Here is a 27,615-nt window from a genome sequence, read left to right as displayed (position 1 = left end):
GTTTAACTATCGCGCACACGGCTACCAAGCCGGCGGAGCTTTAATCGCTCACACACTTCCGCCACTAGATGCCGCAATAGAACATTAAATCTGTAACTGCAAAAAGACATCCAAGGGCTTCCCTCTTCGTCACTTTCCTCCAGGCCACGTCATTTAGTCTATCAATCCGGAAATGACACTGCTCCGTCCCTCCGACCAATGAGCAGCAGTTGCGTAGGCTAGAGGGTAAAGGTCAGGGCAGGTACAGAGGGAGAGCGAGAGAGAGAAAGAGAGATGGTTGCAGTACGGAAAGTTGCCGGGCAGATAAAACCGTCTCCGTGAGGCAAAGGGAGGCGAGATGGTACGTTCTTCGCGCTGCGGCTGATCCGCCTTTGAAACCGCCTCAGCCGACGGGTCACCACTCCGCTCCTCTCGCGTCTCCCCCCCTCCGTCCGGGCCAATGAGCGTCGCATATGAGCTGCTGTGGCGTTTGCTGCACGTCCTCTTCAGCGTCCAGCGCGCGCTGGTCGCCTGGGGCCGCGGTTGGTTCGGAGGTCGCGGCTCGTGGCTCAGCCGTTGGCGGCAGCGCGCGGCTACGGCGGCCACTGCCGCCTCGCGGGCCCTCTTAGTTCCGGCGGCGGCCGGCAACCCTTTCGCCTTTCACAAGCCGGCGGCGTTAGGGCGGAAAGTAGTGGGCACCGTTAGCCGTTGGCGGAAGGATGCCAAATCTCTGCAGAAGCTGCCGGGCCACGTGGGGCTGGTGGTGACCGAGGAGGAGCAGAACTACGCCGATGTAGCCAGCTTGGTGGTGTGGTGCATGGCGGTTGGCATCTCCTATATCAGCGTCTACGACCACGAAGGTGAGTCGCCTAGTCAATGGCCGAGTTCAGATCTCTCGCCCTTTTCCCGATGCGGGGAGGTCGACCTTGAAAGTCCTGGATTTTGTCCTCTCCTTCTGTCGATTCTACTCACAGGTAGTCCTCGATTTACAATAGTTCATTTCGTGACCATTCAAAGTTAATGGCACTGAAAAAATGACTCATGGCAATTTTTCAGACTTAACGACCATTGCGGGCATCCCCCTGGTCATATAATCAAAATTCAGATACTTGGCAACTGACTTATATTTATGATGGTCGCAGGGTCCCAAGATCATGTGATCGATCATCGCTTTTGGTGACATTCTGACAATGACAAGTCCATTGGGGAAGCCGGATTCACTTAACAACAGCGTTACTAACTTAACAACTGCAGTGGTTCACTTTAACAACTGTGGCAAGAAAGGTCGTACAATGGGGCAAAATTCCCTTAACGAATGTCTCACTTAGCAACAGAAATTTTGGCCCCAATTGTAAGTCGAACACTACCAATATTAAATGCCAGTTAAGGCAACTAATCTTCGTTGAGACAGGGAGCAGCTTTTCCTTGTTTTCCTTACCTAGCATGAGCTCAGTACCAATGGGTTTGGCTGGTACAGAAAATATAAACAGTAGTAGTAGGTTAAAGAATGAAGTCAATAAAAGAAGTATTTTAAAGAATGTTTATTGGTTTTGTTGTTTTGCTATTATTCAGTTATGAGACTACCTGACACAAGACTGATTCTGAGCAGATTTTTCTGAATCTTTTTATTAGTGCCTACTGAATACAGTTAGTTTAATCCCTATACTGTATTTTATTTTTCTGTACTACCATTTTGACCAACTGTTTTGAATACATTTTATTAATTTTTTTAACAAAAGAAATCTTAATATTATGCCCAATTTAAAATAAACTTTTGATTTTAGGAGAAGAAGGCCAGTGTTTTTAACATTCGGAATTACTATATATATATAGCACCTTTAAGATATAAATGGGCAATTAGAATCATGGTGGAATGGAAAATTTTAGACAGCCAGAAATTATTAAAGTATATGTAAGAAAATGAAGTCGTGAAGAATAGCTTAAGTTTAGTGAAAATTTAATTACATGATTACAGCAATATGAGTCAATCAAATCCAAATTGGTCAATTTAAAAATTGCTCAATTTGTTAAGGAATAATGGTATGCATATTAAAAATCAAACATCACTAAACAGATAACTAAGAAACATATTTGCATTTTTTGTTTAATAATAAACACCCTTTTAATTTCAAAGCTGTACTCTAGAATCTTTCTTTAATTCCATATCGTAAAAGAATGTATACTAATCATGTAAGCAAAATTCTGCCAGATTTTGTTTACCCTTTTAATACAAATACTTTCATAGTAAACTGAAAAGAGATTTTAAGGCATAGGTTCTCTTTGCCTATATATAAGAAAATTTGTAAACTAACTATAGAATGACATCCCAAGAAACATAGCAATGCTGCTTTTGAATTGTACTTTGTGGATAGATTATTGATGTTCTTTTTGGTCTTCCTGATTCCTGTTATGATAGAATTGAAAAAGGGAGTGCTAGGCAATCTGAATGAGAGTTTAAATGTAAAAAATGATTCAATATACATGAAAAGAAAAATACCTCCCCCAATTTAGTTCCATTTCTTATAGAAATGAAATCCATGGAGATTGAGACAATGACTTTTCAGGAAGTTGCTTAGCTGTCTTTTAATGCTAAACAGTACATATGCATTATGTACATCCTCAATTGCCTAAGTCCGTGATGGCGAACCTATGGTGCGCATGCTAGAAGTGGCACCCAGCGCCCTCTCTGATGGCATGTGAGCTGTCACCCCAGTTCAGCTCTCTGCGTGCGCCTCCATTCTTTGGGTCTATGCCGCACATACACGGCGCAGTGCGGGGGGCAGTGCATATGTGGGGGGTGGGGTAGTGGGAGGGCACGTATGCATGCACAGAGGGCAGGATGTATGCAGGGGGCCGTACGCACATTGCATTTTGAGGGTCCGGCCATGTGCTTTGGGCACTCGTTCTGGAAAAGATTACCCATCACTGGCCTAAGTAATCCTTTACACCAGTGGTTTTCAACCTTTTCTTCACCATGGACCTTCTTTAAATATATGTTGTGGCTCTGAACCATGACCATGGACTCTCAAGACTTAACTCAAGATTTAAATCATAGCATTTCTTCAAACCTTCGCAGACATACTGTGATGACATTGCGACCTCCCAGGGGTCAACGGACCACAGGTTGAGAACCACTGCTTTACACGAAGATTTTTAAAATATTAAGATAAGATATAACTGAAGTAAACTAAAGTAACTTAAAACTGCCTGCCTGGTTTTGCCTAGACTTAGAAGCTAAGAAGATACGAGCCTATTTAATACACAGATGCATGGTAAAGAATGCAAAGGGTTAGACTAGGAAGTTGAGAGTCTAATATAAATTCAGTTTGTTTTATGTCAGTTACTCAATGATTGAAGAACCTTGGCGACTCTTCCAATAATCGATGAAAATGTTTTCCTATTTCTTTTTTAACTTATGCAAATATTTGTAAACAAGGAAGTTGTAAACATTCTATACTAAAAAATATTGAAAGTAGATTCTATTCTAGTACAGGTAGTCCTTGACGTACAACCTTTCATTTAATGAACGTTTAAAGTTACAATGGCATTGAAAAAAGTGACTTATAACCATTTATCACATTTATGACTATGCAAAATCCCCATGGTCATGTGATCAAAATTCAGAGTCTTTGAAAACTGGCCTACGTTTATGGTAGTTGCAGTGTTCTGGGTTTTATGATCACCTTTCGCAATCTTCCGACAAGCAAAGTCAGTGGGAAAGCCAGGTTCACTTTAAAACTGCATTACTAATTTAAAGACTGCGGTGATTCAGTTAACAACTGTGCCATGAAAGCTCATAAAATGAGGCAAAACTCACTTAACTGTCTCACTTAGCAACAGAAATCTTGAGCTTAATTGTGGTTGTAAGTTGAGGAATAGTAAAAAAAATAAAACCAAATATTCTTGTATTATACTGAATCTGAACCTTACTAGGTAAGTTTTGAAATGAAAATAAAATTCTTATAAAATGTGCTAATAAGAAATACGGAGAAACAAGTAATGTGAGTACTAAAGTCATAGATATTTAAAATTTAGGGAATCAAGTTAATAATTGGAAATAATATTTTCATTTAAAATGAAGATATAACAGTTTTTAAAATAAAGTTGACAGGTTGGTCACTTGGACATAGTAGCCAATTTTTAAAAACCGCATAATTTTTAGCTAGCTAGAAAGAATTCTGAAGTAACATTCAGCTCATAGTCTAGTCAGAACTGAAATTGTGTGAATGTGTACCCTCTATTTGTATGTGTATGGCTGAGGAATCAGGTTTTTGACTTTTAGGGCTAAATATGAATCAGTTGCCATACAGCTGAATTTTGATCACATGATCAGGGGGCTGTTTCAACGGCCATAAGTGTGAAAAATGGTCATAAGTCATTTTTTTCAGCGTCACTAACTGAACAATTACTAAATGAATGTTGTAAGTCAAGGACTACATGTACAGTGGCAGCAGTTGACATTCAATGGAATGCTTCATCATTCCTATGCTATATGGATGTAATTGTCATTATTTGTAGATACCTTTTTGGTTCTGAGAAAATGAAACTTGAAAGGTACATTCCCAAATTAACTAGAAAACCTGTGTGATTTATAACGTTTTATAATACAAAGTCATTCTGTAGCTCCTGTTAATGGTTCAAACCAGTACTACTGGTATAATAGTGGTTCTTACCTGTATCCAAGAATGTGCGCTTGTTTTTTGTTTCTCTTTAAAACAAAAGCCTAGTTTAGTTACCAGTATCTTTAATACGTATTGCTGGGATGTGTGTGCTTGGAGAGACAGATAAATAGATCAGGATAATCAAAATAACCTGTCTCAAATTACATTATTAAATTTACCTTAGGATTTGCTTGGAAGAAGAAACATAATATTAAATTTTATTTAAAAGTTCTGATTTGCTTGTTGCTAATAAACCAGAACCTGAAATTAAGATGTTTAAGAATAAGTCAGGTATCAGGTTTGGACCTAATTGTAAGGGTTCCCCCCCCCCCCCATGCTGTTGATTACTGATTCATTTTCCTTTGGTGTGAGGAGCTATGTTATAATCACAGAATGGAATACATTAGAATATTTGTTCCGGAACAATAGCCAGGACTATCCCAAATTCTGGCCTTTTTGTGAATATTCTCTGTAACTAAAGGCATCTTGAGGTACCAAATAGCAACTCTTCCATGCTGAGTCCCTTAGCACCTGGCTGACTTTGACTGTGCAAGCTATGCAGATTTGAGCCTATTTAGTACTCAGATGAAAGATAAACAATGCAAGGGAGGTAAGCTAGACGGGATAGTTGAGAAAACATCCTGAAAGAGAAAGCAGTGACTAAACTATTGACATATCCCCAAAATCATCAGAAGCTGAACTCAACTCAAATGAGATTTTAACTTTACTATATTGTGCAACTGATTAGTTTCTGATATGGAATGTGGGAGTTTGTTTATAGGTAGAAGGGATGTCCCTAATTGTGTGGGTTTTGAAGTACCGGTATCTGTTTTTAAAATTCATAGCGATGTATATTTGTTAATCATTGAATATACAATTGTATGAAGAAGAAGCTGCTTGCACAATAGATATCTTTCAGGTCTGTCTGGTATTTAAACTCTCTTGATTGCAGAGTCAAATGTCATGTAAAATAATGGTAAAAAGCATCCCTAAAAATTATATATATATGTGTGTGTGTATATGTGTGTATGTGTGTATATATGTGTGTGTGTATGTATGTATGTGTGTGTGTGTACACACACACACACACACACACACACACATATATATATATATATCTCCATCCCCTGATAAAAGAGGATTGCCTTCACCTTCTGAATAATGACAGTGAGGGGAAGGGGGTCTTTACATTAGGGCATATGTTCTAAATGTCTTGGGCAGTCACAACGAAAGCAGGTTTCCTAGTCCCTTCCTCTTATTTTTACAAAGAATGGGTATGCAGCATGCCATCATAATTCAAATGTGTAGAACAAATAGATTTTACCTACAATAACCAGGACTAAGTCATGAAGAGCTTTAAAGGCGATAAGCATTTTAAATGAAATGTATAGTTAACATGTCAGAGGATGGAGAAGTATTACAGTGCTGAATCAACTTCTGTTAGAAACTATAGTGAAGTTTTTGAATATTCCTCCTAGGCAGCTCCAAGTAATCTAAATATAATTTCTGCAGTAAGATAAAAAAAAATTACCAGCACATGTTCTTTCTTCTCTTTTTCCAAGGTATTTTCAAAAGAAATAATTCAAGACTGATGGATGAAATTTTAAAACAGCAGCAGGAATTATTGAATCTTGACTGTTCCAAATATACAGTGAAATTTGCAAATCAGGAGAAAACAGATCAAGGTAAGATAATTTTTTAAAAACCTTGTATTGTTATAGAGGGCTAAAATATGTTGATTACACAAAACTAATCCACAAGTCCTGGTTACTTAATTTCTTCAATGGGAAATTTTTATGACCACAAGTTTTTAAAAATCTGGATGTAAAAATAAGACAGATGTATTTAAATATGAATTAAGAAAATTTTGATTCTAAACTACTGAAGTGTTATTACTTTAGTAAAGAGTTGCAGATTTTCTACAAAGGATACTTTAGTAGGTTTATTTAAATGATAGCAATAGCACTTAGATTTATATACCACTCCACAATGTTTTACTGCATTCTCTCAGCTGTTTGCAATGTCAGCATATTGCCTCCAACAATCTGGGTCCTCATTATACTGACCTGAGAAGGATGGAAGGCTGAGTCAACTTTTGAGCCAGTCAATACTGCATTCTAATCACTGCGCTACCATGGCTCACCACTAGTAGGAACTTTGAGAAATTGCAGAGTAATGGGGGAAATGTTACTTTAATTGTAAGCGTCTATAGTAACTTTTGAAAATACTGTTTTCAAGCAACTGTTTCTGTTCTTACACTTTTTGTTTTATTTTCATTTCAACTGCAGTTTTAAATTGCCAATCTGTTCTGAACGTGCTGTCCTCAGAGGATGGAAAAACAGATATTGTAAAAGCAGCTCAGAAATTTTGCAACTTAGTAGCACAAAAACAAAAGAAATGTACAGATTTGGATATGGACATCTTGGAGAATTTATTAAGTAGTAAGTGTTAAAGCAGAATTTATTTACTTTTTTGAGTATTTGTAAGAGTGCAAAATGGCTAACAGTAGTATTTTTAAAAACATAATCAAACTCTTGGTGTAAATATTTGGATTTCATACTCACTACAGGTAGTCCTCAATTTATGACTGATTGTTCAGCACCCTTTTGAAATTATAACAGATACCCAAAAGGTATTTACAAACCAATTTCAAAGTTACAATGACTGCATGCTCCTTCACAGTTACATATTCATATTTTGGGTGCTTGGAAATCGACTCATCTTTATAGCTGTTTGCAGTGTCCCACCATTATATGACCACGATTTTCAATGTCTTTTGCCATTTTCCAGCAGAAAACACCATTGGCTATTATGGATTCCCTTAATGACTGTGGTCTTCGCTTAAAGACTACTATGCTGGCTTAATGACCACATCAAAAAGTCTCATAGTCATGTCCAGTTGCATAGTGACCTGCTTAACATCTGCAATAACTCATGACTATAATTCCAGATGGTCGTAAGTCAAAGACTACCTGCATTCAGTCTCTACATTCTATGAGGTTACTTTGTAGAAGATCTCCAATATGTCTTTGTATATTCTTGCTATAGAGATATACCTTTCCAAATAAGTGTAATTATGGGCTCAGGGAAGAAAATCCATTTACCACATTTTTCACACTATAAGATGCTCCGGACCATAAGATGCTCCTAGCTTTCAGGGAGGAAAACAAGAAAAAAAAATCTGCCTCTGCCTCCCAGCAACTTGCCTCCTTGCAGCAAACAGCTTGATCAGCTTCAGCACAACGTGATTTAGCATGAACATCTGATTGGCGGTTGGATCGACCTCCTGGAATATTGCCGATCAGCTGTTCCAAGCTGCAGGAATCGCCCCACCTCTGGTCATTGCTATTGCTTTCTATCACCGTCTACTCACCCCATATTTTGCCTCCGCACATCCCATTTTTGGCTTGTTCAGATGGTGGGGATCCTGTTTTTGGCTTCCAAGTGCCCTGTTTTCAGCCTCCGCACATCCCATTTTCGGCCCATTCCAGGCAGTGGGGATCACTGCTGCCATTTGGTGGCGATAGGCGGCAGCAATCTCTGCCTCTTGGAACAGGCCAAAAATGGGATGTGCGGAGGCTGAAAATGGGGCAAGAGGTGGCGTCAGCAATAGGCGACAGTGATGCTTGCAGCCTGGAACAGCTGATCGGCAGCATTCTGGGAGGCTGATCCAACCACCAATCAGCTGCTCATGCTAAATCAGGCTGTACTGAAGCTGACCTTGCTGTTTGCTGCAAGAAGGCAAATTGCTGGGAGGCGGAAGCCAAAGGGTGGGGGCTGGCGGGTGGATAGGGCTTCAGCAACATTTAGTCTATAAGACACACAGGCATTTCCACCCACTTTTGCAGTGGGGGGAGTACATCTTATAGACCCAACAATATGGTAATTTGGAAAAAATTCACATTTGTCTTCAAGTTTATATGCAGATTTGATACCAAAAGCTAGATCTGCTAGATAATTTATTTTATAAATTATATTCAATTGGTTGCGGTTTTCTTTTAAGCACTTCCTTATTCGTTTGATGTTTGATTTTCAAATATTCCTAACTAGGGTAACATTTAACATGATTTGCCTTTGCAGCCTAACCTTTAGGAATATTATAGTGCTCTATTTCAACTCTATGCATTAAGCAGAATATTATGACGAACCTGTGTTATACCTCTGATAAATTAAGTAGTCTTAATTCTGCAATACTTTTGTGCCCTTTTTCTAGGTACTAATGGCTTTCCTGATCCTGACCTAATATTAAAGTTTGGTCCTGTGGACAGTATCTTGGGATTTCTTCCCTGGCAAATCAGATTGACAGAGATTGTGTAAGAACATATAATTCTTATGTATTTTCAATAGTTTGATTCTGATAGGAAAGTGGGAGTATTGTAATGTATCGCACAAAGAAAATAGTTCTCACTCCAATTATGTTGAGAGCTAAAGAAATGCCTCACAGTAAGTATTAAAAATACATTGACAATTTTTCTCTTATACCTTTTTGTAAAGCAAGGGTGATCAAACTGTTCCTTGTTATTCTCTCCAAATTGCAGTAGCTCACTAATTTTTTTCACAAGACTAACAAAAATAGATATGTTAAGCTCACAGTAGGCTAAATTGTACTTTTAAACACTTCCCTCAAAAGTGGAAAAAAGGATTCAATTTCCTTGATATCATTTCCCGTCCCTTCCCCTTATCCAACACTGAAAGCATTAGGAAAAAATGCTACTTCCACCCTCAAAGATTGCTAACTGCTGAAAGAAAGGTACACATTCATGGACAGCTCAAATTAATAGTATTTATTTATTTATTTATTTATTTATTTCAATTTTTATACCGCCCTTCTCCCGAAGGACTCAGGGCGGTGTACAGCCTAGTAAAAATACAATATATAAACATTAAAAAGAAATTAAAAAGAAATATTATAACATGGCCAAAATTTTTAAAACCATTTAAAATCATAAGACATAAATACCCCAATAAAATATCAATCCAGTCCCGCTTGAATAAATAGGTGCGTTTTCAGCTCACGGCGGAAGGTCCGAAGATCAGGCACTTGACGTAAACCAGGGGGAAGTTCATTCCAGAGCGTAGGAGCTTCTTCTTCTGAGCATGCGCGAAATGGCGGCGATCTGATCTCGCGGAGATGGCAAGCGGGGCATTCCCTGGCTGAGGCGTTGCTTCTGCCGACCGCCGGGCTGCTTGGATCGCTGGCTCCAGATGAACAACACGTCGGCAACCGAGGGAGAGGTCTTCGGGCCTTGGAAGACCCTCGGTTGTTGAGAACGGAGCCGCGGACGAGCAGCGGATGGCGGCGGCCATTTTCGGGCGATGGGGGGGTGTTCCGGCCTGGTTCCAGCTCCGGGAGAACAGCGTGTCGGCAACCGAGGGAGAGGTCTTCGGGCTTGTGGAGACCCTCCGTTGCCGAGAACGGAGCTGTGGACGGACAGCTGTGGACGGACTGTGGACGGACTGTGGACGGATAGTGGATGGTGGCGGTCAGTTTTCGGGCGATGGGGGGGTATTTCGGCCTGGTGCGGCCTGAGGCCTAGCCGCGGTTGCCATCTGCGGCGTTTAGGTCGCGGCTGCCATTAGTGGCGTTTATGCCGCGGTTACCATCAGATGATTCCGGACTTTGGACCTTCGGACTTTGTATTGGCCTGGACATCGGCCGACCCCCTAGCCTGCGCCGCGGCTACCATCAGCGGCGGTATGGTGGCCGACTCCGAACTGAGCTCGGACTTTTTAATCGGCCTTGGACATCGGCCGACCCCAGCATGTTCGGCGGCGGCTTTGCGAACTTTAACTACAGCGGAGGTATGCTAGTGGCCCCGTTAGCGGCCACGATTTCCATCGACGATATCGACGATCACCATTAACAGCTTGGCGAGAGTGATATGTGGCGGCCTTGGTTTTGGCCGCGTTTACCCTCTGCTGCTATGTCATCTTCGGCCGCGTGTTTCTAGTCGGGGCACGCTGGTGGCTTTTTTGGCGCGGTTTCAATCTCTTAAACTCTTTTCATCTTACAGCGTGTCTTGACGGGTCATCTGAAGGATTGTGATGCCTTTACCGGTTAGGGATGGACCCCTTTTCTGCCATTTATTATTTCTTCTCCATGAGATACTCGCCTATTGACCTCCTTCGACTGCGAGGTTCCCCCGCCTCGCAGGAATGGCCCTCCAAGTTATCGAGGGCCTACCTCAACGAAGGGTTTTGGGACCCAGAGAGGTGGCATGCTGCTAAGAAGAATGTATGGGGTTTTTTAAATAGATTTTTAAATAAGGGTTTTTTAAAGGGGGGGAGGGACAAGACGGGTGGGGGGGAGAACCCGTCGGGGAGGGATCCAGCCCCGGTGCCAGTTCGCGGCACTATTACACCTGGTCTGAAGTCAGGGGAGGGGTTTGTTCCAGGACTAGAGGGTGGTTCAATCTGTACGGTGAGTGGGAGAGGCAGATATGGCGGAGGGGGGGGGCGTATCGAGTTTGGGGAGCACGTGCGCGATGTTTGAAAGCGATCACGTGCTCCGGCCCCCTAGTCCCTACCCGTTCCTCGGGCGGCCGTGATCCTCAGAGCCTGGATCTTCGGTTGATGTTATGTAATGCCCGGTCCGTGGTAAATAAGGCCCCCTTGATCTGCGATCTTATTCAAGGGGAGTCCGCGGACCTTATGGGCATTACGGAGACCTGGTTGGGGCCAGAGGGGGGGGTGCCCCTCGTTGAACTGTGCCCCCCAGGTTTCCGAGCATTCCATCAGCCGAGGGCCCAGGGTAGGGGTGGAGGGGTGGCGGTTGTAATTAAGGAAGATCTAGAGCCGAGGGAGGCCACTGTTCCTCAGATCGCCGGCTGTGAATCCCTCTATGTGAGGTGGGGCCATAGGAATCAGTTGGGCTTGTTGATCACGTACCTGGCTCCTTGCTGCGTGACCACAGCCCTGCCCGAGCTGCTGGAGTTATTTGCCACTGTGGCAGTTGAGACCCCCAGACTTATAGTTATGGGGGATTTCAACTTGCCATCAGCTGGCTTATCATCGACTGCAGCTCGGGAGTTCCAGGCTTCCATGACGGCCTTGGACCTGATTCGAGTAAATGATGGCCCTACGCACATGGGGGGAGGCACGCTGGATCTGATTTATATCTCTGGTCAGTGGTTAAATGATCTGATACTAGACGATTTAGTAACAGAACCAATGTCATGGTCCGATCATTTTCTCCTTCGCCTAGACTTCCGAACCGCCACCCACCATCGCAGGGAGACGGAGCCTATACGTTGGTTCCGTCCCAGGCGCCTGATGGACCCGGAGAGGTTCCTGGCGGGGCTTGGGCCATTCCCTGAGGGTCTGGCCCACGGCACGACTGAGGAACTAGTTGCGGCCTGGGAACAGGCCGCGGCTGGGGCCTTGGACCGTGTCGTGCCTTTGCGGCCTCTGACCCGGCGTAGATCTCGTCCGGCCCCTTGGTTCTCCGAGGGGCTGAGGGAGATGAAACGCCGGAGAAGACGCCTAGAGAGCACTTGGAGGTCCAGTCGTTCCGAAGCTGATCGGACACTAGTTAGGTCCTATTCTAGGACCTACCTAGTGGCAATGAGGGAGGCGAGGCGTTCCTACGCCTCCACCCTCATTGCGTCGGCAGATAACCGCCCGGCCGCCCTGTTTGGTGACCCGCTCCTCCTTCATCAGGAGGTGCGGGATGACCCTTACAGGGGCGTGCCGAGGAGTTTAGTGGTTATCTATCGACAAAATCGCTCAGCTCCGGGATGGTCTGGACCGAAATTGGGATGATCAAGCGAGGAGAGGAGGCACGTCTTGTCGACTCTGTTTGGGATGAGTTTGACCTGTGGCTCCGAGGGCGTGGACAGGTTGTTGGGAGGCTCCGCCACTACATGTTTATTGGATCCGTGTCCTTCCTGGCTGGTGCTGGCCACCCAGGAGGTGACACGAGGCTGGCTCCAGAGGATCATAAATGCTTCTTTGTTGGAAGGGGTTTTCCCTGCCGTCTTGAAAGAGGCGGTGGTGAGACCCTCCTTAAGAAGCCCTCTTTGGACCCGGCTATTTTGGGAAATTATCGTTAGTCTCCAACCTTCGCTTTGTTGCGAAGGTTGTAGAGAGTGCTGTGGCGCGTCAGTTACCCCAATACCTGGAAGAATCCGTCTATCTGGACCCGTTCCAGTCCGGCTTCCGACCCGGCTACAGCACGGAGACAGCTTTGGTCGCATTGGTGGATGATCTCTGGAGGGCCAGGGACAGGGGTTATTCCTCTGCCCTGGTCCTATTAGACCTCTCAGCGGCTTTTGATACCATCGACCATGGTATCTTGCTGCGCCGGCTGGGGGGATTGGGAGTGGGAGGCACCGTATATCGGTGGTTCTCCTCCTATCTCTCTGACCGGTCGCAGACGGTGTTGACAGGGGGGCGGAGGTCGACCGCGAGGGCCCTCACTTGTGGGGTGCCGCAGGGGTCGATTCTCTCGCCCCTTCTGTTCAACATCTATATGAAGCCGTTGGGTGAGATCATCAGTGGCTTTGGGGTGAAGTACCATCAGTACGCTGACGACACTCAGCTGTACTTCTCCACCCCAGGTCACCCCAATGAAGTTGTTGAAGTGCTGTCCCGGTGTTTGGAAGCCGTACGGGTCTGGATGGGGAGAAACAGGCTCAAGCTCAATCCCTCCAAGACGGAGTGGCTGTGGATGCCGGCATCTCGATTCAGTCAGCTGCAGTTGCAGCTGACTGTTGGAGGCGAGTTATTGGCCCCAAAGGATAGGGTGCGCAACTTAGGTGTCCTCCTGGATGAGCGGCTGTCGTTTGAAGACCATTTGACGGCCGTCTCCAGGGGGGCCTTCCACCAGGTCCGCCTGGTTCGGCAGTTGCGCCCCTTCCTTGATCGGGATGCCTTGTGCACAGTCACTCACGCACTCGTTACCTCTCGCTTGGATTATTGTAATGCTCTCTACATGGGGCTCCCCTTAAGGTGCACTCGAAGGCTTCAGCTAGTCCAGAATGCAGCTGCGCGGGTGATAGAGGGAGAGTCGCGTACCTCCCACATAACACCTCTCCTGCGCAGACTGCACTGGCTACCTGTGGCTTTTCGGGTGCACTTTAAGGTTTTGGTTATGACCTTTAAAGCGCTCCATGGCTTAGGGCCTGGGTACTTACGGGACCGCCTACTGTTACCATATGCCTCCCACCGACCCGTACGCTCTCACAGAGAGGGACTTCTCAGGGTGCCGTCCGCCAAGCAATGTCGGCTGGCGGCCCCCAGGGGAAGGTCCTTCTCTGTGGGGGCTCCCACACTCTGGAACGAACTTCCCCCGGGTTTACGCCAAATACCTGACCTTCGGACCTTTCGCCGCGAACTGAAGACGCATCTTTTTATTCGCGCGGGGCTGGCTTAAATTTTATGGATTTTATAGTTTTTATTATTAATTTTAAACGGGGTTTTAATTTCTATATATTTTAAATTTTTAGGCAAATTATAATAAGGTTTTTAATGTTGTATTTTATAGAATATTGTCTTGTCTGTTTTTTATTGGCCTGTACACCGCCCTGAGTCCTTCGGGAGAAGGGCGGTATAAAAATCAAATAAATGAAATGAAATGAGCTCCAACAGAGAAGGCCCTTCCCCTGGGGGCCGCCATCCGGCATTGCTTGGCGGACGGCACCCTGAGAAGGCCCTCTCTGTGTGAGCGTACGGGTCGGTGGGAGGCAAAAGGTAACAGCAGGCGGTCCCGTAAGTACCCGGGTCCTAAGCCATGGAGCGCTTTAAAGGTGGTAACCAAAATCTTGAAGCGCACCCGAAAGACCACAGGAAGCCAGTGCAAGCTGCGCAGGATTGGTGTTACATGGGAGCAACGAGTCGCTCCCACTATTACCCACGCAGCTGCATTCTGAACTAGCTGCAGCCTCCGGGTGCACTTCAAGGGCAGCCCCATGTAGAGAGCATTGCAATAGTCCAAGCGGGAAGTGACAAGGGCATGAGTGACCGTGCATAAGGCATCCCGGTCAAGAAAGGGGCGCAACTGGCGCACCAAGCGTACTTGGTGGAAGGCCCTCCTGGAGACGGCCGCCAAATGATCGTCAAACGACAGCCGCCCATCCAAGAGGACACCCAAGTTGCGCACCCTCTCCGTTGGGGCCAATAACTCGCCCCCACAGCCAGCTGCGGCTGCAGCTGACTGTACCGGGGTGCCGGCATCCACAGCCACTCCGTCTTGGAGGGATTGAGCCTGAGTCTGTTTCTCCCCATCCAGACCCGTACGGCTTCCAGGACAGCACTTCGACAGCTTCATTGGGGTGGTCCGGGGTGGAAAAGTACAGCTGAGTATCATCAGCGTACAGATGATAACTCACCCCGAAACCACTGATGACCTCACCCAGCGGCTTTATGTAGATGTTGAACAGGAGGGGCGAGAGAATCGACCCCTGAGGCACCCCACAAGTAAGGTGCCTCGCGGTCGACCTCTGCCCCCCTGTCAACACCGTCTGTGACCGGTCGGAGAGATAGGAGGAGAACCACCGATAAACGGTGCCTCCCACTCCCAACCCCTCCAACCGGTGCAGCAAGATACCATGGTCGATGGTATCAAAAGCCGCTGAGAGATCTAATAGGACCAGGGCAGAGGAACAACCCCTATCCCTGGCCCTCCAGAGGTCATCCACCAACGCGACCAATTGGCGACCAAGTATGCTTGCTAATACATACTTTAAATACTTCGTTCATACTATTCTTGATTCAGTGTATAATCATAAAAGATGGTAAAATTTCTTGATAATCAGTATAACATAGGTTCCGTCACCTTGCTAACATTCTGCTTGTCCTGTGGAATGATTTTCTCTCTACGACATGCCTGGCACTCACACACAGGCAATTTAGGAATCTTTGAGAATCCTTCGTTTTATGTTTGCCTTCTCTGACCATTAATTCCTTGTAATAGTTGCTTTTATTCTCTTTTTATGACTATTATAAACCACTTTGGATGTTTCTGAATTATGAGAAAACGTTTGAAAATTAGGGCTATGTAATACTCTAGATTTAAAGGAAAAATTGATGTACACTTTCTTAAATCCAATGCATCTTTGCTTGACATATTACAACAGCTGCACAAGCCCAGAAAAGATGTAGTTTCTATAAAACATGACTACCTGAGTATTCTGAAATACTCGAAATCATTTTATCCCTCTGAATCTGGATTGGACTATCCACTAATAAAAATACATTTAATAAATAAAGTCCTTTCAGATTGGCATCTCTTTTAAATATTTAAAAGTTATAGATGTATTTAAACAGCTTGCAAAACTATTTAATAATGAATAGCCAACAATTGCAGAATAGCAAGCTTCAGGCTAATAGTGAGCATGATGAGAGCTATGATTCACGAACATCTGGTGGGCTACAGGTATCCCATCTCTGCAGTAAATTTGTTTTTTTCCTATTAGTGAATCTTTCCATCATTTGAGGGAAGTAAAATCCATGTTGAATCTGAGCTCTTATTTTATGTTTCATGAAGAATAATATTCTTACCATAAGGGAGCCCCTCTAACTATGTACAGTGTGCTTTTGCACATGGGTACTGCAAGTTAGGGAGAACTTGTGGACTCTTATGTATTAAAAATAGATTCCTGTATAGCCAAGCAGTATGCATCTGTTAGCATATTCCTTGGCTATAGAGTAGATACAAAATTTAAAATACCCTTAAGTTCATATGTTATTATAAGACTTCTATGATTTGTCATATAGTCATAGTTCAAAGCAAATTTTTAGGAATGCGATAGCAAATTTCTGTATTGTATACGTTCCCAATTATACTTAATTTTCTTTCCAATTATGTTTTTTTCAGTTCTTTGCCTTCACATGTGAATGTCAGCTATGATGAATTCTTCTCTGCCCTTTGTTACTATGCATCCTGTGATCAGCGTATTGGAAAATGATTTATTGCGGAATTCTATCAGGATTTCTTTGAAAAGGACCCAAGGTCTCTGTTTACAAATACCTGTGATTCATACAAGTCCAGTACATAGTCTTTTAATTTATCAAATTCAATAAAGTGTCTTATCCTTTTTAGAATTTGTATGTGTGTGTACTCATAATCTTTGAAGGTATGAAAAAGCAATGGTTTACTGCTGTCTAATAATGATATATCATAAAAGTCGTAAAAAATAATTGTTTAAAGATTTCAGGCTTATTTTTTTCAGTGATCAAATTCTTATTACCAGAAATATTTACATGCAATATATATAAAAAAGTCAAAGTAGCACTGCAGTCAATAGAGTGTGCATTCTCAGTTGAAGTCACCTCATAAATTTCTGAAATCATACTTTACATCTTCTTTACCAGACTTATACTTGACTTCCTAAGCCTAGATTCTAGGAACACATTTAATTGATTATCTGAAAACATTCATAAAAGTGTCTGACAGGATAAGATTGGCAGGGGGAATAGCTAATGTTAAAATGATTAAATACAACAGGATCAAAAAAAAGGGTAAGTGCTTTCTGGAATGTGGGAATATTTTAAAATCATAGGTCAATATATGTTTTAAATGAGCAATTATAACTACAGCATGGACCTTTCTGTCTTGGGGAGCTGAAGTTTTAAATAGTATGGTGGATTGTGTGGAAGAATAAATGTGGAAATGGTGCATTCTGATGTAAACTGAACTTTTCCAAATGCAACATGAACAATTGGGCCTCTATATTCTATTTTAGAATAGAATATTAACATCTCAGACTGAAGATAAGTTTTTTTTAAAGGCTTGTATTTTCCTTTACAAAAAGGATTCCATTTTCAACATTATGAATATCCACCATGTTATCTTTATTTCAACTATAAATTAACCAATCTGGATGAGTGTGGTAATTTATGTCTGGCTAAGAAACAGTAGCAACAAACAGTGAAAGTGTTAATATCCACTGATAACTTTTTAAAATTTTGACATCAATACACTGTAACCTGATTACCTGGATAAATGATTATGGCAATTATTATGTAACAGTGTATTAATACAACAATACAGCTAAAATGAAGTTAAAATTCATAAATTTTTCAGCTAATTTCTGCAGCAACTTTGTTATGCTGCTTAATATATATAGTTTGAGATTTTTCTCCAAACCTCTTAACTTTTTAAACAGACTGTCCAGTAAACACTCTATGTTTCAACTGCATATTTTTAAGAATAGTAAAACCATTTTTATTATGTTTTGGTTTAAAAGGGAACAGAAACTTAAAATCTATTTTGTGAATGGCCTTTTTTGTAAATATCTCCACTTAGTGGAGCAAAATATTGCAGATGATAATAGTATTTTTCCTCCTTTTAAAATATCAAAATTGTACTTGATACATCTGTGACAGACTTATGGATTAATTGACCATGGGTTTTTTTTTAAAAAAAGAATGCTTACTACTGTGAGTGTATGATGTAAATGGACATCAAGACAATATACATACCTACTAGAATTTTAGAATCTATCTTCCAGTTTCTGCTATAGAGATCATAAACATGTGCAATATATTTCAGGAATGTTCATGCGTCCATTTCTATGATGTCTTTCAGGAAATGGCATTTTAATGTAGACAGATTTTGAACATATTCTACAGGAAATAATAAAAATTAAGACATGGTGTATGTAAATTAATTGAAGGACCTAAAAAGAACTGACATCTAAATATCAGACCTAAGAGCTTAGCAAAACAATTCTAGTGCAAATTATGAGAAATAAAATAGCAAATTTAAGATTCTTTTCCATTTTTCTACTTGATAGTTTTTTTTGAATCTTCAGATGCCAAAGAATAGTTTGAAGAACCACCTGCATTCTGTCCACCCTTGTGACATTCTTTGACAACAGACTACTGTATGTACCAAGCTCAGTAGAAAATATGAAGTTAGATGTGCCAAAAACACTACATATCCACAATTTATTCTTTGAATGTACATCATTGCAGTAAACTCTCCCATCTCAAATTCTGTGAGAAGGTATAGTCAACAGCAGTGACAGACTAAATATATTTGGATACTTGTAAATAATATGTAAAACAACTTTTTATTATGAACAAATTGACTTACTGGATTTCATTACTGAGGGTAAAAGAACCTGTAAATAAATATATCTTTTTACAGGCAGTGCTGTTGTATGGATATATGCATCTGTTTTACATGTACAGTTACCCCTAGTGCCTATGCTTACTTAAAACTAGTGTTCTAGAAAACAATTCTTGAAAGCTTTTTTGAAATCATCCATTTTAAAAAAACAGTATTTCTCGAGATATTTTATATTAGATCTAAACTCATATTTGGGTGGACTGGAGAGGCTGATTTGTAATTCCTTTTTGAAAGTTTGAAAAAATGTCTACAGTTTAGGAATGTATGAGACACATTCTTTCCCAACCAGTTAAAGAGGATGTGGAAATATTTAATCAGCGTCTGGAAGTTATGATATTCTGCCTGCAAACATGCTGAAACACAAATCTGAGAAGTTGTACTTTGTTGCAAAACAAACTAAGAAAGGGTATTTCTACAAAAAATAAATAAACATATAAGCTATAGAATGATTTTATTTAATTAGAACAAGTATTATTTCTTCAGAAGACCACTGTATTTTCAAAATAGCCGATAGTTATGGCAAACCATCATATGAAAACCATGTTAAAACTTTAAATCGATACACAACACTAATGTGTTTCTATGCTTGCGATGCTCCCTTCTAGATTCCCTGAACTAGATTTTAATTTGAATAATCCTTTTTCTGGAGCTACAATGAAATAATTAGCTTTTGTGTTGAAATCCAATTAAGTTGCAGTTCCCATTACCTAATCCTTAAATCAAATGTGTCATGGGTGTTATTCTTCACAGCCATGTTCTACATTTCCTAAAATATTGTTCCTTAAATGAATATGTAAATATCTTAAACAACAATATCACTGATTTTATTGTAACATAGCAATTGTATAAAATATGTCTCCCCAACCTCAGGCTTTGTCTGAGTTTTGACCAAACACAAAATAGACTTAAAGGAAGTCACTTTAATACTCTGGAGAAACTAAGTAACATATAGCCAGGTTTGGAAGGTTAAGCAAAATTTCAGATATAAAATACAGAAAATACCAATTTTGAGAATGTAAATATTGAAGCATTCATACGCTGAATGACTACATCTAATAATTATGGCATAGAATTATTCTCATCACATAATCCCATTTATAGGACAGGAATAAAAATGTTCACTTCCACAGATTCGATTCTCACTGGCTCAAGTGAGAGGATGGCCTTCCATCCTTCCGAGGTCGGTAAAATGTGGACTGATTGTTGGGGGCAATGTGCTGACTTTGTAAACTGCTTAGAGAGTTCTTAATTTATATCTGGAAATCCTAAGATTTCCAGGTGTTTCTGAATTCCACCATCTGATATGTGTCTCCATTGGTCATAATACTTGAGTATACTAGAGTCTAAAGCCCAAAAAGATTTGATAGGGCAAAGGTCTCCTCTTATGCTATGACATAAGAATAGATCAGGGGTGTCAAATTCAAGGCCCGGGGCCTGGATCCAGCCTGCGGGACTGCCTGTTGTGGTCCACCAGCAGCCAGCGGAGCTAGCAGCGGAGTTGGACAGTGAGGAGGCTGGGGAGTACCATGGGCCAGTGCTAGACTGGGGAAGGCCCGGACGAAGGCTCTGTGTTGGAGGCAGAGATAGGGCCAGGGCCATCTGAGAGCGATGCGCGGAGTCCAGAGCCTCCAGAGATGGATAGCAGAGAGGCAGAGGAACAGGAGCCTGTTCCTAGTGCACATTTGTGAAGAGCAGCTAAAGCAAAAAGGATGACTTGGGAGTAAGGCCAGGAGATGATTGGCCCCTCCCATAAGGCTTAAAAGAGCAACAACAGCTCTTGGGCTCTTTGTAGGAAAGCAATGTTGCTACTTTGATTTCTAATTGGCATCTCTTGTTTCTGAATTTCGTGGGGCTTTGCCAAGAAAACCCTCTGGCAGGGTGCCAAAGAAGATAAAGGTTTGTGATAAGGCCGAATGACTTTTTCTGAAGGATTTGTTTTGGAATTAATTTGGACTAAGCTGAGAATGAAGTAATTCTCAGCTGCTCTAATAAACTCTTAGTTTAGGACTGATTGTGTCTGGTAATAACTACCTGGGCCTAGGTCACAACACTGCCCTAGAAACAGCAAAGGACCCACCCATGGTGACTGCCAGTGAAAGTGGAGCTGGGGAGGGCCACATGTGACCCTCCCAGGCTCCGTTTTCAGCCATGACACCTCTGCCAGAGAAAATGGAGCTTGGGGAGCCACCGTTTTCACTGGCAGAGGGCAGCAGGAGGCCATCACGGCTGAAAAAGGACTCGGGAGCCCGTTTTCGCTGGCAGAGCGCTTGGCCCACCACAGATGCCCCCATCACGAGTGATGTAAAGCTGGCCACACCCATCCCAGCCCCTGAGGTCAAACACAACCCTGATGCAGCCCTCAATGAAATCGAGTTTGACACCCCTGAAATAGATGAAACAGCTTCTGAGGTTAATGGGCAATCCGCCATCTTAGGAATAGTGTGTGGTAATTTTTCTTTGGGTATTTTGTTAAGAGTTTCTAGGTGTAAACTACCAAATTAAAGGAAAAAGGGGAAAAAGGAAAAAAGGAAAAAAATTGTTTAATTTCTAGTAAAGCACAAGGCTTGAATTTTATCTATTATTGTACTTTCCTCCCATATATTCTTTCATCTAAATGGGGAAGGGGGGAAATGAATGAAAAAATGGAAATATATTTTTTAAAAATACACTTCAGGTGAGCAAAAGGGAGACAGATTCATCCTCACGCTCACCCTGAATGTTAAGATATGTGTTTCTCCTTATCTATGGAAAATAAAGGCTAAGGGATCTTCTATTTAATCCACTGCTGATCTGAACCAATTGGTTTAAAGTACAAGGAAGCTAGACATCAGCTGAAACATCTGACTTTATAAGCTGTCAGACTACCACTTGATGTGCGTGCTTTTGTTAGAGATTTTTAAACAGGATGGGTATTGTTTGTCAGGTGGTAGATCCGGTAGATCATCCATTGAACAGACAGTTGCAGTAGACAACATCTGTGGCCTCTTCCAAGGCTATGATTCTAATTTTGGAGATTAATAGGGAATGAATGCAAGTAATGTCATATTCAAGGCCCCAAAAACATTTTAAACAAATCTAGCCACTTCAAAAAGCAAGGCAAACCTATTGCAGTTAACTTTTTGGACTCTACCAATCTATTTCCTCACTCACTTCCTCTTGCTATTGGATAAGATAGTAATTTTCTAAAACAGTAATCAAATTAAATTTGTCATAATTTGTAGGAATCTTAATTTTTAGAAATACATACATTACCGAGAATATCATGCCAAAATGGGCCGGTTTAGCTCTGCCTGGTAAGGCCTGTTATTAAGAACACAAAGCCTGCAATTACTGCAGGTTCGAGCCCGGCCCAAGGTTGACTCAGCCTTCCATCCTTTATAAGGTAGGTAAAATGAGGACCCAGATTGTTGGGGGGGCAATAAGTTGACTTTGTAAATATATACAAATAGAATGAGACTATTGCCCTATACATTGTAAGCCGCCCTGAGTCTTCGGAGAAGGGCGGGGTATAAATGTAAACAAAAAAAAAAAAACACTCCACAATGAATTTTTCTAATTCGTTTCTCTAGTCTTTCCAGAAAGACAACTCTCCTCCCCCACTTCCACTTTGGTCTAGTCAGTGGTTAAGGCACTGAGTGAGAAACAGGGAGTTTGAGTTACAAAAGCCAGCTGGGTGACCTCCTCTCAGCCCTAAGAAGGAGGCAATGGCAAACCACTTTCGAAAATCTTGCTAAGAAAACTGCAGGGACTTGTCTAGGCAGACTTCAGTAATCAGTACTGACTAGAAATCTCTACCCCACCCCCACCCTGTTTCTTTTGCACATGTAGGACACATATAAGCATATTTAATTCCCTATGTCCAGAAATGTGTATAAAATAAGTATACAATAAGCAAATAAGTCCTGAAGTTTGTAGAACTAACAAATCTTACAGTGATGATATTTTTTAAAAAAAAAAAGCTTTCTAAATCCAGAAGCATACATAGAATAAAAAATATATTAATAGCAATACACTAAGATCGGTTACACTTCCATTTAAAATAAGCAAGCACAGAAGCAGGATCAGAACTTTGTCAACTTATAATTTACAACTAAATATATACTGAATTTTAGAACTTGCCATTCTCCTTGACAATTTTAATTTAAAAAAAAATTATCACAAAATCAACTGACTGTAATGAAATCAGGAGCATATTCCTGTAACACACAATGCCCTGAGCTCCACTCAAAGTTTTGAGAATGAATCGTTATTCACAGTGGGATTTCTTGCTCTGTTTTTGTATACTGTACATGCCCAATCTTAACAGAGTGCAGGTAGTCCTCAGGCTATGATAACAACTGGGACCAGAATTGCCATTGCTAAGCAACACACTCGTAAAGCATGATCATTTGACCACATCACTTAGCAATGGCAATTCTGTCAGTCTGTTACCATTATTAAGTGAGGACCTTGTGGGTCATGATGGAAGGACCTCACATTATCATGGCTTCCAAATTCTTGCAAGCTTCCCATTGACTTTGCTTGGAGGACGTTCGCAGGTAATCTCAGAAATTGTGACCACATGACCATAGGAATACTGCAATGGCCAGAACTCCAAGAACCTGTCATAAGTCCCCCCTCTCCTTATCACAGGTTTGAATGATCATTGAATGAGTGGTTGAAACCGATGGATTAGATTGAAGGTTTGTGGAGAACTTCTGGAGATGTTGATGTCTACTCTGGAGATAAACATCTTTGGCCAGAACACAATAGAATAGAATAGAATAGAATAGAATAGAATAGAATAGAATAGAATTTTATTGGCCAAGTGTGATTGGACACACAAGGAATTTGTCTTGGTGCATATGCTCTCAGTGTACATAAAAGAAAAGATACGTTCATCAAGGTACAACATTTACAACACAATTGATGATCAATATATCAATATAAATCATAAGGATTGCCAGCAACAAGTTATAGTCATACAGTCATAAGTGGAAAGAGATTGGTGATGGGAACTATGAAACGATTAATAGTAGTGCAGATTCAGTAAATAGTCTGACAGTGTTGAGGGAATTATTTGTTTAGCAGAGTGATGGCCTTCGGGAAAAAACTGTTCTTGTGTCTAGTTGTTCTGGTGTGCAGTGCTCTATAGCGTCGTCTGAGGGTAGGAGTTGAAACAGTTTATGTCCAGGATGCGAGGGATCTGCAAATATTTTCACGGCTCTTCTTGATTCGTGCAGTATACAGGTCCTCAATGGAAGGCAAGTTGGTAGCAATTATTTTTTCTGCAGTTCTAATTATCCTCTGAAGTCTGTGTTTTTCTTGTTGGGTTGCAGAACCGAACCAGACAGTTATAGAGGTGCAAATGACAGACTCAATAATTCCTCTGTAGAACTGGATCAGCAGCTCCTTGGGCAGTTTGAGCTTACTGAGTTGGCGCAGAAAGAATATTCTTTGTTGTCCTTTTTTAATGATGTTTTTGATGTTAGCTGTCCATTTGAGATCTTGCGATATGATAGAACCCAGAAATTTGAAGGTTTCTACTGTTGATACTGTGTTGTCAAGTATTGTGAGAGGTGGAAGTATGGAAGGGTTTTTCCTAAAATCTACCACCATTTCTACGGTTTTGAGTGTGTTCAGTTCCAGATTGTTTTGGTTGCACCACAAGGCTAGTCATTTGACCTCTCGTCTATATGCGGATTCGTCATTGTCTCGAATGAGACCAATCACTGTTGTGTCATCTGCGAACTTCAGTAGCTTAACAAATGGATCATTGGAGATGCAGTCATTGGTATACAGAGAGAAGAGAAGTGGGGAGAGCACACAGCCTTGGGGGCCCCTGTGCTAATTGTACAGGTATTTGATGTGATCTTGCTTAGCTTCACCTGCTGCTTCCTGTTTGTTAGGAAGCTTGTGATCCACTTACAAGTCTGTTCCGGTACCTGTAGCTGGTTTAGCTTAGTTAGAAGAATGTCTGGAATGATGGTATTGAATGCTGAACTAAAGTCTACAAAGAGGACCCTTGCATAGGTCTTTGGAGACTCAAGATGTTGTAGGATGTAGTGCAGAGCCATATTAACAGCATCATCTGTTGATCTATTTGCTCGGTATGCAAATTGCAAGGGGTCTAAAAGCGGATTCGTGATGGTTTTCAGGTAGGAAAGCACTAGCCTTTCAAAGGTTTTCATGACTACAGATGTTAGAGCAACTGGTCTGTAGTCATTCAGTTCCTTGATGGTGGGCTTCTTCGGCACTGGGATGATGGTAGAGCGTTTGAAGCAAGAAGGAACATAGCACATCTCTAGTGATTTATTGAAAATATGGGTGAAGATGGAGGCCAATTGGTCAGCACAGACTTTTAAGCAAGAAGGAGTTATCTTGTCTGGGCCTGGCGCTTTTCCTGGCTTTTGTCTGTGAAATAGGTCCTGCACTTCCTTTTCTGTGATCACTAGGGGTTGTGAACCCAATGAAATGGGGTCAGTTGTAGGAGGCTTGGCTGTTGTTGCTGTGTCTGAGATGGGGGTTGTGGAGATAGGTGGCTGTAGTTTCCTTTCAAACCTGCAGTAAAACTCATTCAGGTCATCTGCCAGTTGTTGATTACCTTCAGCCTGGGAAGGAGGTTTGCCATAGCCGGTGATATTTTTAAGAGTTTTCCACATGTTTGCTGGTTCATTTGCTGAAAATTGATTCTTTAGCTTTTCAGAGTAGCTTCTTTTTGCTGCTCTTATCTCCCTTGTTAGTGCATTTCTGGCCTGATGATTTTTATATTTCAATATGATTTTTATTTCATGTAGATTTGAAAGTAACAGAATGTAGGCCACCTGGCTATTTTTGTTTGTTTAAAAATATATAGCATTATTCATTTTTAGCAAAACAATCTTTAAACATTGAAAAAGAAAAATACAAACTACGAATACAACCTCAGGCCACTTGGCTGTTTTGCTACTTGTTTATGAAATACATTTCCTTCATATCCTAGGGACTTCCAAATTACTGTAATTAGACAATCATAGAAAGAGACCTGGGAAGCCATAATTCCCATTGTGTTTAGTTTGATGCACCAGTTTTGGGGAATAACCATGGATTTTCTTGGTTCCTTTTGCTTACCATCATTACCATGCTTCCTAAAACTGCATTTTACTTTCTTCAATATAGCAAACCAAAACACCACCATCTATATCAGTAAATCATCCCTGACAGTTCTCAGAGGCTGAACAAATTACAACCAAAGGTGGAATCCAGTTTTAAAGAAACATGTTACTTCGTTTTGATTTGACATGTTTCTAGAATATAAACTTCATAAAGTTTATGACATTTTTTTTTAATTTATGAGGAGAAATAGTTTGTGGATTAGACCAGCTTTCCTGATAGAAAAAGCTGAATTAGAAAGAACACATATAAATAGGCTAATTACATAGTAGAAAAGTACCAACAAATGATTTTCTCTTCAATTATCCAATTATCCGATGAATGCTCACTTTGCAAAGAAGCATGCATACCACCTGTTGTTTATAGCAAGACAGTGGTATTTTATGTGGCTTGAAAAAAATAATTGCAGTGGGACTAAATGTTAATACGGTCTGAATTATTTAAAGTGTGATCATGTCAATATGATTTTATTTGGAAGTGGGGGGAACAAGGGCATAATTACTTTTGGGATACTTCACAGATTTACCATCATTTTTAAAGAAAGGTTTGCAGCAGGAACGTTGTTAGTAAAGATCTTGTTATTAATTTCCATGACAGATATTTCCCCTCAGAACACTTGGTTTCTGATGTGTGGAACTTTGAGATCCACTCTGAAATATCCAGATGATTGTAAATACTCTCTTACCAGGACTGAGATGTAACCATTTTCAATAATGCAGTGAATCAAATAATGACTTTATAAGATGATCCAATTCAATAAGCAAGGGTTACTGTATCATTTGCCAAAATTATTTGACTTCTTCAAGTGACAGAGAGCAGTGGTTTCTTTCCCGCTTAGCCCTTCTATAGAGTGACATTCCTTAAGGTAAGATGGAAGGATTCTCCAGATACTGATAAATTACAACTGGTCTAAATTATTTGGATGAATCATCCTAGATAATGTAGCCCAGTTACCTAAAGGATGGACTGCTGCCATTAGATAGATATTATTTCAGAGAGAAAACTGAAGGAAATTTGGCAAAAGAATGTTGAATTTGATCAGAAAAAGAAATAAAATGCACAGAAAATGCTGAATCATGGAATTGCAGTTGGAAGTAAGCTAAATATGAGTCAGTAATCTGATATGCTTGCTACAAAGATCTTACAAAAAATTTAAATAAATCAAGTAACTTCAAAGAAGAGATAAGGATGACCAGAACTGGTGTGTTAAGGTGTGTTCTTTATGCACCTGTGACACTATAAAAATGAGGAGAGCTTCAATTGTACCATTCTGTTGCCACTTTGACTTTTTTTTACTAGACCCTACCAATACTCCTGGACAAGTAACTGGAAAGATTGAGGGAATTAGATTTCTTAAATCTCTGAAATAAAATAGTTAAGGAGAAAATATCATACTCTTCAAGACTAAAACCCTGGACCTGTTTTGTGTTCATCTCAGAGGACAAGAAATGAAATTGAATGGCACACACACACACACCCTCTTCCAAAAGCTAAGGCAATTTTGACAGCTGAGTTTGTAATACAGGGATATGGTGAACTGTCCTTCACTAATCTATTGAAGCAGGGAGTAAGACACTAATTTACTTTAAGTTGAATTCATAAATGTAGCATGTCTCATATCCTCTGGCAACTTTATCTATATATATAAAAGCTGAATCCATTCATGAAAACTCCATAACGGTAAAGCCTACAAACTTGAAATTTGGCACGTACATTTCTCTTGGCTTCTAGGTGCTCGCTAACGAAGGATTTTTCAAAATGACCATCAGA

At 41.3% G+C, this 27,615-nt stretch overlaps 1 protein-coding gene across 1 annotated transcript; it reads left to right on the top strand.

The window, feature by feature from the left end:
• Nucleotides 1-205: 205 nt before the first annotated feature.
• On the top strand, nucleotides 206-16,778 carry NUS1 (NUS1 dehydrodolichyl diphosphate synthase subunit). Its single transcript, XM_058173128.1, has 5 exons — nucleotides 206-839; nucleotides 6,203-6,325; nucleotides 6,929-7,081; nucleotides 8,854-8,953; nucleotides 16,456-16,778. Exons 1-5 carry the CDS (start codon nucleotides 440-442, stop codon nucleotides 16,544-16,546), a joined length of 867 nt encoding a protein of 288 aa, XP_058029111.1. The 5' UTR covers nucleotides 206-439; the 3' UTR covers nucleotides 16,547-16,778.
• The last annotated feature ends 10,837 nt before the right edge of the window (nucleotides 16,779-27,615 follow it).

The sequence above is a fragment of the Ahaetulla prasina genome, chromosome 1 (genome assembly GCF_028640845.1).
Source record: "Ahaetulla prasina isolate Xishuangbanna chromosome 1, ASM2864084v1, whole genome shotgun sequence".
NCBI lineage: Eukaryota > Metazoa > Chordata > Lepidosauria > Squamata > Colubridae > Ahaetulla > Ahaetulla prasina.
This window is presented reverse-complemented; position numbering and strand designations above follow the sequence as displayed.